At 41.6% G+C, this 15,634-nt stretch overlaps 1 protein-coding gene across 6 annotated transcripts in view; it reads left to right on the top strand.

Moving 5' to 3' along the window:
- SPAG9 (sperm associated antigen 9) overlaps positions 1-15,634 on the top strand; it is a 74,361-nt gene that overhangs the window by 54,907 nt on the left and 3,820 nt on the right. For 4 of the 6 annotated variants that reach the window (XM_083487110.1, XM_083487109.1, XM_083487113.1 and 1 more), the window contains 12 exons: positions 739-910; positions 2,241-2,468; positions 3,332-3,527; positions 3,751-3,873; positions 5,581-5,661; positions 6,611-6,678; positions 7,763-7,911; positions 8,376-8,547; positions 9,495-9,608; positions 11,366-11,404; positions 12,447-12,623; positions 13,653-13,799. In XM_083487110.1, the coding sequence (XP_083343236.1) occupies positions 739-910; positions 2,241-2,468; positions 3,332-3,527; positions 3,751-3,873; positions 5,581-5,661; positions 6,611-6,678; positions 7,763-7,911; positions 8,376-8,547; positions 9,495-9,608; positions 11,366-11,404; positions 12,447-12,623; positions 13,653-13,799 (1,666 nt within the window). The remainder of the gene's footprint in view (positions 1-738; positions 911-2,240; positions 2,469-3,331; positions 3,528-3,750; positions 3,874-5,580; positions 5,662-6,610; positions 6,679-7,762; positions 7,912-8,375; positions 8,548-9,494; positions 9,609-11,365; positions 11,405-12,446; positions 12,624-13,652; positions 13,800-15,634) is intronic. The other 2 variants (XM_083487112.1, XM_083487111.1) reach the window with 1 other exon arrangement.

A 15,634-nucleotide genomic window follows, 5' to 3' on the forward strand; every position in this document is an offset into this window, starting at 1 on the left:
TGAGGTTGAACTAGTAAACTCTAAAATGACACTGTGACCCAGTTGCCTAAGCCCAGTGATGGCTTCAGATGATCAGGCAAACATGAGGGTTTCCTAGCAGAGAATATTGTGGCTGTAGTGCTCCTCCCGCCATCCTTCTGGTGCCTTGCTTCCCAGGGCTAAACCAGGGAGGAGGAGGAGTTTGGATTTGATATCCCGCTTTATCGCTACCCGAAGGAGTCTCAAAGCGGCTAACATTCTCCTTTCCCTTCCTCCCTCACAACAAACACTCTGTGAGGTGAGTGGGGCTGAGAGACTTCAGAGAAGTGTGACTAGCCCAAGGTCACCCAGCAGCTGCATGTGGAGGATCGGAGATGCAAACCCGGTTCCCCAGATTACGAGACTACCGCTCTTAACCACTACACCACACTGGGATTGTTTTCATCATTGCAAGGCTAGTTGTCTCACTTCAGACAAACTACAAACTGTAACCGAGGCTTGTTCTTGGTTGTGGGCAGTTTGTTTGATGGAAAGCAGTTGTCAGCCTGGGTTTGGACATAACCTTGGCAGGATCATGGCATAGCTCTGGGTAGCGCAGTAGAACGAGGGGAAGAGTTCAGTAGTCTTAATCTTCTTTCTGGGAAACCCACAACTTTGCTCATTCACACTAATACATGGTTTAGGTTAGTGTTATATGCAAACTAGGCCTGCATATTGTGTAATGTTTACTTTGGTTGGTCTTGGTTTCCGCCTACACAGGACCAGCAGAAAGAGCTGAGAAACCAGGAAGAATTGTCAAGCCTTGTGTGGATCTGTACTAGCACCCACTCTGCTACAAAAGTCATCATTGTAGATGCCAACCAGCCAGGAAACATCCTCGACAGTTTCATTGTTTGTAATTCTCATGTGCTTTGTATAGCTAGTGTACCAGGTAAGAGACTCAGGTGAGGGGGGCAATTACCTGAGTTAACATGGGTTTGCTTCTGTCTGTTTTGGAACTGCTGTTAAAATTCAGCTGGGCAGTAAGCCATTTTCAGGTAGTCATAATGTGTGTAAATTGGCCAGTAAACTCCAAGTCAATTCAGCTTTTGCTATGGATTGTTACTGAACAACCTGATTCGTTCAAAATGTGGCTAAGCCATGATTTGTTTAACTTCCAACTTTTTTTGTACATCCATACCCACTTTTTTTGTACATCAGACAAAACAAGCTGCAACGACTTCGCTATGATCCGTAAGGTTAAGCCTGGTTTCTTTAACCAACTATGGTTAAAACAAACAAATGTGCATTACCTGCAAGAACAACCAAGGAGTAACTTGCTATGTAAAGTGTGAAAGCCCTCCATTTAATGTCTGAGGGTAGAATATAACATAGTGCTAAGTCCTGTGTTTCTGCTTGTGCAATGGAGCATTCTCCCCTATCCCCCTAAACCAGTTTTAGGCTTCACCCAACCCTCAGGAGCAGATTTGGGGAGGGTGTGGGGGAGGAGGGGTGACGTCTGGTTGCGTAAGTGGAAATCCTTATAGCATAGCTTAATAATAATAATAATAATAATAATAATAATAATAATAATAATAATTGTACCCCACCCTCCCCAGCCAGAGCTGGGCTCCGAGCAGCTAACATCATATAAATAATACAATATGCATAAAAATAATCAATCAATCCTGCCCTGTATTTTTAAAAGAAGCTAATAATTGCTGCTATAGGGTAGACAAATATATACTTAATTTACATTATTTATTTTGGAGTTTTTGGTGGTGCTATTAGCCCTAACTCCATTAAAGCAGTGCTGTAAATTCTTCCTAAGAAGCTTATATGAAATGGTTTTAGTCATGTCATCGCTGCACCAACAATTAAAACCTTTGCTGTCAGAAATGCTTCTTTGTTTTGGCTGTTCAAAACAAGTAGAATCCTAGTAACTAGACAAGTTCAACAAGTATGTTTTAGGAACTCTCCCTTTCATTTCTGAACACTAAGAATTAATTGCTTTGTTTGTACCTTTTACATCATAGCAACCATACATATAACAATTCCCTCTTCTTAATGCCTGTTTTCAAATCTACTTCTGACTCGTTCTTATATTTCACTGAAATCTGGTGGGTGAGCTATGTGATGGCATGCATTAGCTTTGATAGATTTTGTGTTACGATACACATGACAGCAAATTGCAAATATTTTATGAAAACCACCAACCCGCAAAGGGTACTGAAAAGTTAACTATCCAAGGTACTGAATGAAACCTTACATTTTTGTTTCAGGAGCCCGCGAAACTGACTATCCTACAGGAGAAGAAGGGTCACAAGAACTGGACTCTGGTCTGGTGGACAAATCATCCTTGTCTGGCAGTATGAATAGCAACAGCTCAGCAGAAACAGACAGTCTTTTAGGAGGAATCACAGTAGTTGGTTGTACAGCAGAGGGTATTACAGGGCCTTCTGCTGCCCACAGTGCCAATGGTGCCTCCCCCGAGACAAATAAACAGCCAGGTATGAAAACATTCACAATTTTTATTCAAAGTGTAGTTTGTTGCAGCATGGAAAATTGTTGAGTTATCGCATTTTAAAATGGAAGCAAAAACTTTCAGATCTCCTTGCAGGGATGAAAGATGGTTTACTGGAGAGTGACCAAGCATGAAGCTCTTTCACATAATGCTTTTATCGTATAGTTTAGTGTTGCATCCAAACATGGCCTGTTTGTCCGAAGGAGAAGCCTTGCACTTCTTCTAAGTGATAATCACAGGGTTAATTATAATTGAGCCTCTTCACACCTCCATCTATCCATCCATCCAGGGGATGTAAAAGTATATAATTAGTAGCAGACAACATGTTTGTAGTCCATTTGAGCTTATTAATGCAACATGCTGATTTGTTACAGAAGAAAGTGTGTTCTTTGTAGCAGGGATGGAGTATACATAATACAATGATGCCGCTTAGCAAACAGACTTGACACAGACTAATTCTGCCACTTGGCCATTCTACATACAATGAGGGGGGAAAGTATTTGATCCCCTGCTAAATTTGCCCATTTGCCCTCTGATGAAGAAATGACCAGTCCATAATTTTAATGGTAGGTTTATTGTTAGCTGTGTGAGAGAGAATAACAACAAAAAAGCCCCAGAAACCCAAAAAGTCAGAGATTGATGTGCATTATAATGAGTGAAATAAGTATTAGATCCCCTATCAACCAGCCAGATGTCACTGTACATCACCTTATCTTCTCAGTTTAGATATGTCTCTCCTGTATAAAAAACAAAAAGGAACGTAGAAAGAACTCATTAGGGCACACATTTTCATGCATGCTTTCTTGTAGTAAGGAACTGAGTGACCTATAACTGAAAAATGTACCTTAGACGTTTCAGCTGAGAATGATGCAGTGGACGAGAACATTCAGACGGCAGAGGAAGCGACCGAGGCGACAGAAGTCAATGCTGGCTCAGGAGAAGAAGCTGCAGATATTGCACAAACTGGAGTCTACACAGAACATGTCTTCACAGATCCTTTGGGAGTTCAGGATACCGTAGAGGGTTCTCCAGCGTTTCAGCCCAGGTATGCCCCCCTTTGCATGAACAGAAAAGGAGTAGTAAAGGCAGAAAGAGATTATACTGCATTTCTAATGACAAATGTGTTAACATCTTGTGGTACTGAGCTCCCAAATTTAAATTGGAATTGCTAGAATGTGCAGACTGAGTAAAAGAGTATTGAAACAAGCCTAGTGTACTTTGAACAACCTTTTCATATTTTAACCATTTGACTTTCCCCTTCCTCTCAGCAACGAGTCAGATTTGTATAAGGATGTTGCTGTATTGCCAAATGAGCAGGATCTCGTAAGAGAAGAAGCACAGAAAATGAGCAGCCTTTTGCCAACAATGTGGCTTGGAGCCCAGAATGGATGGTAAACCAAGAACCTTAATTCCAAACTATTTCACTAATAGAAATGCGTCTAGTGATCAGTTCAGTTTTTTCCTTTTCTGAGGCTGGTAAATAATCTCTCTTTTTTAAAAAAAAAATAAAATGAAACCTCAACCTTGAAATTTGCTCTGAATTACAGATTCAGGTGAGATTTTTAAACAATTAACACCGATGATTGACTAAGCCCCAATTAATCTTGTCACCCAGTCATCTGCATATTCAGTCAGTGATGTGAGACCCAGACAAGTAACTTAAAGCTGACACTTGAAAGTGGGAGGTTAGATAAGAGGTTCTGCTGTTACAGTATTGCACCTTTGTTTTAATAAGTAAAGTTTTATAGCCTGCCCTTAAGCAAGAGTACTGTTGGGTCAGCTAACAATAATAATAATAATAAAAAACAATACAGTCATACCTCATGTTACATTTGCTTCAGGTTGAACATTTTCAGGTTGCATCCTGCGGCGACCCAGAAGTACCGGAAAGGGTTACTTCTGGGTTTCGCCGCTCGCACATGCACAGACGCACAAAATAACGTCATGCACATGCACAGAAGTGGCGATTCACGACACACGTAGATGTAGGTTGCATTCTGCTCATGTTGAGAATGGGCCTCTGGAATGGATCCTGTTCGCACCAGAGGTACCACTGTAGTTATACAGAAGATTTAAAAGCAGAGCAGCAGCTAAAACCAATTTCTGGTAAAAGAAGGCAGGGGGAACTTAAAAAACAGTCCTCCACTCTATGATTTACATTTCTGTCCCACCGTCCCCCCCAAAGGAGTCCAATGAACCTGCCTGAGGAGAGCATTCAATAAATTAGAGCACCACTGTCAGAAAGGCGATTTTCTTGGGTTGCCACCTGCATAACTTTTGACAGGAAGCACTCGGAGAAGGGCCCCCGGCAACAGTCTTAAAGCATGGTGGATATTTACTGTTGCCTGTCTCATCCCTGCCTCCCTCCAAAAGCCCAGGATAGAAGGCTTTGTCGCAAGCCTAATTGCAACAGGGATAGGATGGTTTTGGAGGTTAGCTCTCCCCTAGCTAGCTGTGATACACACCCCTGCCGCCACCCCCTGTTGAAAATGTCCCTGCCACAAGTAGACTTGAAATAAACCTTCTTCTTGGCACTTTGTCCCATTCCCTGCTGCAGTTAGATTCGGAAACTGATTCCAATTAAAGGCTTTGTTCAAGTCTAATTGTAGTGTGAGAGGGAATGAATGTAAGAGGGAGGGAGGGTTGGAGAGAGAGATCTTTCAGGAAGATTGCACCACTTCCATCCTGTTAGGCATGAAAAAAGCTAAAGCATTTTTGTCCAGCCCTAATTGCTGATGGCAGGGGCTAATGCGCATGTGGTGCCCACAACAATTTATCAAGTTCCCAAATGTGCCCGCTATGTCAAAAGGGTTTGTGGCCTCAGTAAAGGTCTTTAAAGGTAAGCACTAGCATTTTGAATTAAATGATCCATTAGCTACTGACAGCAAGTTTAGATTCCTGAAAAGGGCACCAGCAAAGCTGAACAGAATTAAGCTACTGAAATAACCTAATTCAGGCTGGGCAAAGCAATATTGTTTAAGCCAACTTGTGATTTATTTACTTTTAAGCTAACAGCTATAAACAATACTGCCATTTTTAAATGCTAATATGGATTTTGGAATATTGGATTTTTAATTAATCTGACTTTATCGTTGCAGCTTATATGTTCATTCTTCAGTGGCTCAGTGGAGAAAATGTGTTCATGCAATTAAACTTAAAGATTCTATACTCAGTATAGTGTAAGTTTCTATAAAATTATTTTTTTCCCCAGAATGATATTCACATTTCTGTAGTTTAAAATGGAGTTAGCCGAGTAGAAAATAATTACACTAAAAATAGCTTCTGTGAAATGCTGGTTCAGAAAAGTTTTGGGTTTTTTGGGAGGGGGGTTTGAAGAAGAGAATGGCACATTGGGAATTGTCAGCAAGAAAATAGAAAGTGATGTATTTGTTGGCAATCATAAAGCTGTCATTGATGATCCTTCAAGGAATGTTTGTAGCTGGGATGTCACACCCACTGAAAGCAAGGAGGGAAAAGTGTGCAAGCAAATTTTCCCACAGTCTTTAAGTAATATTGCTGGTTTAGCAGGACAGTCTATGAGCAGAGATAGATTCACAAAAATCTATCTTCCCACATCACAAGCATGAAATGTTGCTGTGGGAGTCCCCCCCCCCCAAAAAAAAATACTGATACCTGTTCCAGGGTATGTCCTGTGTGATCCTACATTGCATGAGCATGTGGTTTGGTTTTTGTTTGTTTGTTGATCTCCTTCAGTGGTTTGTACCATAGTGTAAGCTTGGGGAGGAAGGCGCTTTTGTGGTGGCCAAGGGTATTGTCTTATAAAATAGGAAACTCAGTAAATCTTCTCCTGCTCTGAAATAGTTTACTGAGGTTCTTTGGGGCTTGGTCAAGAGATAAAACAATTGCTTAAAAGACCATGAATAAATTTGATACAGTATTATTACCATGTCTTCGTATGCTAATTATGATAACAATTTCAGTTGAGTCTCATTTATATGTGAAGTTTAGACAGATGGCATGCACTGATCGCCTGTTAGGGGTGGGAGAGGGTGCCAACATAGGATGTGCTTGTTTTTGTGTGTAGTGTTGACAGGGCTTAATGAGCACAACAATCTATTACTATGGTCAGAGTTTCCTCATAATATACATTTTCCCTTTCTTTTCTAGACACGTAAAAGGAATAGTATTAGTTGCACTAGCAGATGGAACTTTAGCAATATTTCACAGAGGAGTAGGTAAGCTTTCTATTTATACACCCTAGAACTGTCACATATTTATATGTCTGGTCTGCTTCTAAAATGTGGATACGTTGCTTCTAAAATGTGGATACATTGCAGACCTTTACAGATCATCTGCTCAGTGGGAAATCTTGCAATTCTTGGGATAATATTGACCAAAAAATGAAGTCCTCCATTACTACTACTACTACTACTACTACTACTACTACTACTACTACTACTATTACCACCACCGCCATCAATTTATTTATTTCTACCCCACCCTTTTCTCTGATGGGACTCAATGTAGCTTTATTCCATCTCCAAGTAGTATAAAGAGTCATCAAGAATGTTGACTTCCCTCTCTTCCCATTCATCTCTGTTCCCCTTAAAATATGCGGCTTCATTGCGGGCTTCATACTTGCAGTCCTTTGGGTAGCCTGGTGCTGTTTTCACTGCTGTCCTGTGCATGAGCAATGGATGGGTAGAGGCTCATTTGCCTGTGTGTAGCATCCTTTTAGGAACTGATGCGCCGTAGAGCACGTTGAGGATACCTAAATGTGAAGGTATCTCTTTTGCTTGTTTGTGTTCAAATAGATCTGAACTATTGCCTTATGTACAAGTCAGTGTGTCATGATTTCTAAACATCCACTGTTCTGTGGGTGGTATTGCTGTTTTGGGTTTATTTTGCCTATCAGAGCACTTGAATGCCTATAAAGAATACGCCACATAACTTAAATGAGTATTCCTTGAATGTAAGGCATGGGTGTCTGGGCATTTATTCTTTGTCACCCTTCCTGCGTTTGGTGCTACCCAGATGTTTTTGCGCTACAACTTCTATCTGCCACAGTCAGCATGGCTAGCGGTCAGAATTGATGGAAGTTGTGACCTGAAACATCTTAAGGGCAGGTTGACAGAGGCTTCTTTATGCCATTATGGATTTTATCTGTTCCCTATAAAGTTATGGATTTGAATAATGGAAAATAAGTGAATAGAAATGTAGTAGTATACATATTTTAGTCATGTACACAAATTAACATTTGCAGACAAGGTTTGCTCATCCCCTTAATAATTTCTTCTTCCTCCTCTTCTTCTTCTTCAGATGGGCAATGGGACTTGACAAACTATCACCTTCTAGATTTGGGCCGACCTCACCATTCAATCCGGTGTATGACTGTGGTACACGATAAAGTCTGGTGCGGCTACAGAAACAAAATTTATGTGGTTCAGCCGAAAGCCATGAAAATAGAGGCAAGTTAAAGCAACCATTTAAAATTGGTGAATAATCAGGGAGAACTCATTTAGAAGAAAGGAGGTTAAGTAGGAAATGAGATTATATGGCATAAAGAGAACATCTATGAAGGCCAAGCAAGCAGGATCATAAGTTATACATGACCTAAATATGTGAAAGAATCACTGTCAGAAGATAGCCGTTAGTAAATATTGCTAATTCAGTAGATTTACCTTTGATCCATTGAAGGACAGCTGGAGGAGATCACAGGGGGTTCACAGGATAATTTTTTTTTTAAAAAAACACAGATTTTAGAGCACTGATGCATACTAAACAAAAGAGCCATTGCTGATCCTCTCTTAACAGTGTTACTGAGAGGGGGGGGGGGAGATGTGATCTTATTTTATCTCAGTAATGTGTAAACTGGAGGCATTGGAGAAGTATTTTATTATGCATTCCTTAATTAAACTATAATTCATTTCAGAAATCGTTTGATGCACACCCAAGGAAGGAGAGCCAAGTGAGACAGCTGGCCTGGGTGGGAGATGGAGTGTGGGTATCAATCCGTTTAGATTCCACACTCCGCCTTTATCATGCTCACACTTACCAGCATCTACAAGATGTCGACATCGAACCCTATGTAAGCAAAATGCTAGGTAAGTCATTGGCCTGAATCGGACAAGTCACCTTCTTGTACAAATGAAAAGACATGGATGACTAATGTTGCTGGCTGAACACCCTACAAATTACTGCATAGTGATGGCATGTAGTTCTAGTTGCACTACAAATAGTAGTAAGGTCTTGTGTGTAATTTCCTCTAAGGAAAACGTGAGATGTGAGGCCTTCAAGGGCATAACGGGGAGGCACTAAGAAGACCATTGACTACAGTGTCAACAGAGTTTAAGGTCCTTTATTTTGTCCTTCGAAATGAGAAAACAGTCTCCTTGGGAAAAGAGAATAGGAAATGTTAGGCGCAATTTTTCATGGGGCAAAATAAGTTGAACTTTACTATACAGTGGTACCTTGGGTTAATTATTTAATTCGTTCCGGAGGTCTGTTCTTAACCTGAAACTGTTCTTAACCTGAAGCACCACTTTAGCTAATGGGGCTTCCCGCTGCCACCACGCCACCGGAGCACAATTTCTGTTCTCATCCTGAAGCAAAGTTCTTAACCCGAGGTAATATTTCTGGGTTAGCGGAGTCTGTAACCTGAAGCGTATGTAATCTGAAGTGTATGTAACTAGGGGTACCACTGTACTTTCAACTTTGGGAGTTTCCTCTTCATGTCTTTATTTCAATCTTTAAAAGCTCCAGCTAGCTCAGTATTGTTGACGCAGGCTGCAGCTCTCCAGTTTTTCAGTGAAGTTCTTTTCCCATCAGCAGAGCATTGTATCTGCCATCAAACTATATGGGGACGTCCATGGAGCTAAGGAACTGTTTGGAGATTTAAAGAACCCGAGTCATTCAAAGAACAAAGAGTTTCCAGAACTTCTCTTTTTGTTTGTTTATAAAACATGGAGTAAAGTTAGGTTTAAAAAATGGGACATTTCCTGCAGATATGTATTTTTTTGGTTTCTAATGAGTGCTGCTGTGTTTGTTTCAGGTACTGGAAAACTGGGATTTTCATTTGTGAGAATCACAGCTCTCATGGTGTCCTGCAATCGGTTGTGGGTTGGGACAGGCAATGGCGTCATTATCTCCATTCCATTAACAGAAAGTAAGTGCGATAAGAAAAGTAGATTAAACAAGAATGCCACTATTTCAGACCAGATAAACTCTTGTGCTGGCCCGTGTTTGGTGTTCTCCAGCAACTCTGGTAAATTTTCCGATTTCACTCTGGTCCGATTCTGTAGTTTTCACAGGGATTCTCAGGGACTGGCAGCTTCATATACTAAAACAACAGCAAACCTTCTCAGAGATTTGATGATACTCCTCTGTATTTACAAATGCAAGCAGACGGAGGTGGGCACACTAGATGTAATGCTAAGTAAGTCCTTGGAAAACACATCAGTTTTCTAATTTAATAGCAAATGAGGGGCTTATCTAACAACTTTGTGCCTCGTCATCTTCCCACTGCATCAGCCACTTCTCCCTCTTCAATAGACCCCACCCAACTGTAATGCTGCTGCTTTCGTCCTTCTGCCCTGTTTGCTTTGGAATTCCTGATAGATTCTGCAGGTGATGACTTTCTCTTCTCTGGCTGCCACAATCCCAGCCCCTAGCTAGAAAAACAGACATAGAGAGGGAGCTGCTTCTGTTCCGAGCTTGTAAATGCTAGGGACAACTAGATTCAATTTCTAACTATTTTCTGGATCTGCCTAAAATGTACACATGATTAAGGAAACTGTTATAAAATACTATTTTGTTTAATACCCAGCCCACTTCATTCCATAAATCCTTGCCCAAAACCTCTCTGCTTGGGGCTTCCATTTTTGAATACTTATTTAATCATGTTTAAATAACTACAGATTTTTCTCTCACTATGCTGAAAATGCACCCTTTTCTTGTATAATATTGGTGTAATGCTGGGGTGGACTGTTGTGGGTTGTCATGGTATATTTTGCTAATGATGAATTCTTTCATATCAGTTGCTTTGAACACCACATGCATTGTTTTCCATGCTGTACCATTACATTGATCATCCATTAAATGTCCGGTTTTGCGTTGCAATTATGTGCATTCAATCAAAAACAACTACTTTGAATTGTAACAGTTTTTTAAATGGTGAAAATGCTCCCGAAAATCAGCTACATTCACCTTAGGCATTTTTTTAAATAAAATGCAGTTAACTTTTTTTTAGAGGATAGAAAAGAGGAATTGGTGTTTTTTTTTATATATGCTTCTAGGACTAAATAGGCAAGAATATGTAGAGATTGCTGAACTGGACAGATATCCTTACCACCACCAGTTGTTTTAGCAACAGGTGCTCCCAACTCCATATAAGGTGTTCTAACGATTGTGACGATAATGTTTGTGACATTATCCTTACCACCTAGACAGCATCAGTGGAACTTCAGAGGAATAGGTAAGTATGGGGGTGGTGGAGGGGAAAAAGTCGGGGGACAGCTACCCACCCCCTTACCTAAGACAATGTCCACTGCTTGTTGGCACACAAACTAAAATGTGAGAAACAGAGCTGGTAGATCTTTTTTTCCCCTTTCCCTTTCCTGGAGGAGGAGATGGCAGTCTTATTCCTGTCAAATTTGATGGTGTCCGTTCTTGAAGAAAAGAGAGAAAGGGGAAACGCAGTTTGCCAATATGTCAGAATATTAAAGGTGCTCCAACTTCCTTTGGCCACTGAAGCTGAAAGAAAAACGTTCATTTATCTTCTTCTGATTGTACCTTCTTGTAGTTAGGAGCTTAATATATAAAGCTCTTATCAAAAACCAGAACGCAAGTGGTGGGTTCTCATTAATCCTTCTCCTCTGCTGTCACACCTATCCATTTTTCCCCTTTCCTCCTTTCTTACTTTAGCTGTAATCCTCCACCAGGGACGTTTACTGGGGCTGAGGGGTAAGTGCTGATCCCAAACAAAAAACAGTTCTGTTTTCTCAGGCTTCTCTAATAGCCACTCTGAGGCTGTTTCCCATTTCTCTAAAATTTACTCCCCCCCCCCTTTGTATGTTCCTAAACCGTTTTTCCACTTGAGGTTACCTGCATTGCAGTTTTTTATGTTTGCTAAATGACCACCAAACCCGCTGAGCAGTTTAGTGTCTTCATCTTTTGTTGCAGCTGAACTTTTCATGCCGGCTTCTTGTTTTTCTTCCAGCACCATTTGTAATATCATAACCTTATAAGTGTCATTAATCCACATCATATTTCTCTTGTTACAAATCACATTTCTTTCCCTCTTCTGATAGTGTTACGAGTGGAGATAGTTTTGTGTGTCTAGCATACAAAATCACTTTGTGGAATTGAAACTAAGGACTTAAAATACGCCCCCATTCGTTGCCTCTCTCTCCTTCCCAACTCTTGGCTTTAAGAGAACTTAAGAATCATGGTTGCCAATAAATATTTTCTTTAAAAGGAGAGTACTGTGGCAGTTTAAAGGCAGGCTAAATTTATTGGGGCAAAAGCCTCTGTGGACATGTCCGTTGAAGCCAATGTCACAATAAATGTGTTTTTAAGGTGCCAAAGAACTTTGGAGTGTTGGTTACAGCAGACTAACAAGACTATCCTCTGGAATTCCCTTCTTGAGCGTCATTTACCTATGTTAGAAGTCTATATTTCATTAATAAGTCCAGTCTGTGGCTCCCCTGTGGAAAAATCTGACATGCATACTTTTTGTGTGTTTTGTTTTGCAAAAACGTACAATTTATGCTAGACTAGCAAACTACTCCCTTTCTTCCCTGAGGTATTTCAAATAACTAAGCATGCTGTCTTATTCCTTTCCAGCTCTGTCTTGAAACGGCATCTTCTTGCCCTTTTGTTTCATTTATCTAAGTTGGCTTTAGCTTCTAGACTGGTAACCGTGCGGTTTTGTGATGAAACCGAACTTTGCCATATTTGCAGCTGTCCCTTTCAAGTGGGAAACATTTCCTTTCTCTCTTCCTAGCTAACAAAGCAGCAGCGGGTTCTGGCAACCGTCCAGGCAGCGTAATACGTGTATATGGTGATGAAAACAGTGATAAAGTGACACCTGGGACCTTTATACCTTATTGTTCAATGGCACACGCACAGCTTTGTTTCCATGGGCATCGTGATGCTGTTAAATTCTTTGTTGCAGTACCTGGTAAGTTTTGTGTGGGACTCCTCCATTCAGTTTTCAGGGGTTTTTTTACAGTTAACGTGCTGAGTGTGACGGTCATGGATGTTATTCCACATGGTGCTAGCAGATAAAATGTAGCTCTCCCTTCTGCTCCTCCCTCTTGCAGCTCCCCATGACACTCTTAATCTGCTCCAGAGGAACTTCCAAACGTCTGGAGCAGGTTTTGGCATGGAGGGCGGGGAAGAAAGGAAGGGGAAGTCTCATTGCGGACAATGAAAGTCTGTTGTGCAAACGGGCTGGTGAATGGATGGAAAGACCAGCAAGGAGATGATTACCAGAGTCTAGACAAGAACTGACTGGAGCTTTGTTGGCAAGCTTTTCAGTTCCATCATCTCATGCAGGAGGAAAAAGTATAGTTAGTTGCTTCAACAACTAACCAATTGTACCAGCAAGGTGCAATTCAAAGGCCTCGTTGAATCCCAGCCATCAATACTCCCCTCAAGTATTGTTAATATTCAGGGAAAGAGATACCAGCTTTGCTGCACCTCTCAATTTTTACAAGAATGCCATAGTTTTAATTTTAAGCGGGTTACCTATACAGTGCAAACATTAAGCAATGTGTCACTACTCAGAAATATTTATTTATGAAAGACACTTAATAACTAGCATATCTTAGCGGAGCGCATAAAAATAAACCATACAGAGAGTAAAACAATTAAAAGTCGTCATAAAACTGAATGCTACTTTAATTTTTGCTGTCCCAATGTTTACAATTTCTTTTCATGCGTCGTGAGAGATGACAATAGTTTAGCAAAGATGTTTAAGATTATCTAGGCAAGAAGGTCAGACACACTTAGTAGTGAAGCAGGGAGTGACAGTCATTAAGTTTTTTTTTGTAATACAACGAGAATGGTTTTTCTTTTTGTTTGTGGGGGGATGGGGATGGACGACTGTTTGTCAGCATCTGCTTAATGACTTCAGGAAACTTGTTTGTCAAACTACAGTACTCCATAAATCATAATGTTTTTGATGCTTCCTCCCCCCCAACATTAGGTCAGGTTATTTGTCCACAGACAGGAGGAGGCCCAGAGCCACCCAGTGATAAATCTGCCGTATCCGCGCAGGAATCCAACAGCCAGGCTCCCTTAAAATCCATGTTGGTGATAAGTGGAGGAGAAGGGTACATTGACTTCAGGATGGGTAAGAACCTTTAATTAACTTAGAACAATTCAATAAAATGCTAGAAGATATGATCACTTCTTTCCACCCTGACTGAACTATGATTTGAGGATGGTTGATTTCAGAAGGTTTCCCAAAACTCCCTAAACAATATTTCTGTATTGTCGATGAACTTGTATCGACAATTTAGACAGGCCGGATTATCCATAGCAATGGATTGGAAATGAAAAATGTTCTTCCTGCCTGATGGGCCGTCGAATATCCTCAACAAGCGGCAGGTACTACTCACCTCATCTTGGGCTGTGTCTCAAATTGCAATCAGTTCACAGTGTCCCATAAAACTCCATGGAAGCCATTGATAACTAATCCCATCACTGTGCCTCCCCTGTTTTCCACTTAATCCCACTCTGGGTTCCTAGTTTTGATAGCAATGCGGCGATGAAGGTATGAACCTGATGCATCTTTCCATAGTTTATGGCTAGTAAACCCTTTTTTAAAAAAATCCCATTTATTCAAGCCTGTGATTATCAGAACATTTGATTTCCCCCTCCCCCTTTCATAAAACAGATTGTACTGAATTATACAAATTATTCCAATTTTGTTCCTAGTAATTCTGGCATAGGGACGCGGGTGGTGCTGTGGGTTAAACCACAGAGTCTAGGACTTGCCGATCAGAAGGTCGGAGGTTCGAATCCCTGTGACGGGGTGAACTCCCGTTGCTCGGTCCCTGCTCCTGCCCACCTAGCAGTTCGAAATCACGTCAAGTGCAAGTAGATAAATAGGTACCGCTCCAGCGGGAAGGCAAACAGCATTTCTGTGCGCTGCTCTGGTTCGCCAGAAGCGGCTTAGTCATGCTGGCCACATGACCCGGAAGCTGTACGCCGGCTCCCTCGGCCAGTAAAGTGAGATGAGCGCTGCAACCCCAGAGTCAGTCACAACTGGACCTAATGGTCAGGGGTCCCTTTACCTTTACCTAATTCTGGTATGCTGCTTCTTCCAGAAGCCCTTGTTACAGATTACTGCCAGGAGACTACAAAAGAGTTTAGATTTTTTTCTGTCACTGTTTCATGCTGGTTTTCACATATGTGTTATTTGTTTATTGTTGGGAGCCGCTTTGAGTTGCTTCTCAAATGTGTCTAGCAAGTTTAATAAATCTGTTTCGCTTCCAAGTGGGACCGGGTTGCGCTTGAGCCACCAGGTCCCACCCCCGCCTCAGCATGGTGCAGGGTAGCATCCCATGTCACACTGAGGGTGTCCCGGCCATGCCATTTGCCAGGCGACCAATCAGGACGCTGTGGGGGCGTGGCCAGGGCCAATTTAAACCACGGCGCGACTCTGGAATCATGCGTAAGGGTATTCCGTTAAAGGAATCCAGGGGTGTGGATCTTGTCCGAAGCCCGGGGAGGGGCTAGGGCCATGCCATGACCCCAGCAGGAACCCAGGGGGGCTCGAGTTGACCCACATCAGCGGGGCTCTCCCTACTGGTGATTTACCCTTCCAGGCTTCCTGCAAGGCAGGCAGGAGTCAGACATAGTCTGTGGATGCAATGCCCAAGTCAATACCGCTCACATTCTGTAACCAATAAAGTTGTGGCCTAAATTTTGCCCATTAAGACTAACCTAAATTCTGTGTCCTTGTGTCTTTATTCTCCTGGGGGTGGCTTGGGGGTCTTGAAGTGCAAATAATAATGAGAAGAGAAACCCATTTGTGTTAGGGGCAGGCTACTGTTGTATTCTTTAAGAGCTCTGTGGTTCTTAAACTTTAGCAGTACCATTGCAGACATGGCGGGCAGCAGAAGGCAATGGGATATATGTGTGCTATTATGTGCATACATACATAACCTGCAACATGGTGTA

Source organism: Podarcis liolepis, assembly GCF_965112155.1.
Source record: "Podarcis liolepis genome assembly, chromosome: 2".
In the NCBI taxonomy this organism is placed as follows: domain Eukaryota; kingdom Metazoa; phylum Chordata; class Lepidosauria; order Squamata; family Lacertidae; genus Podarcis; species Podarcis liolepis.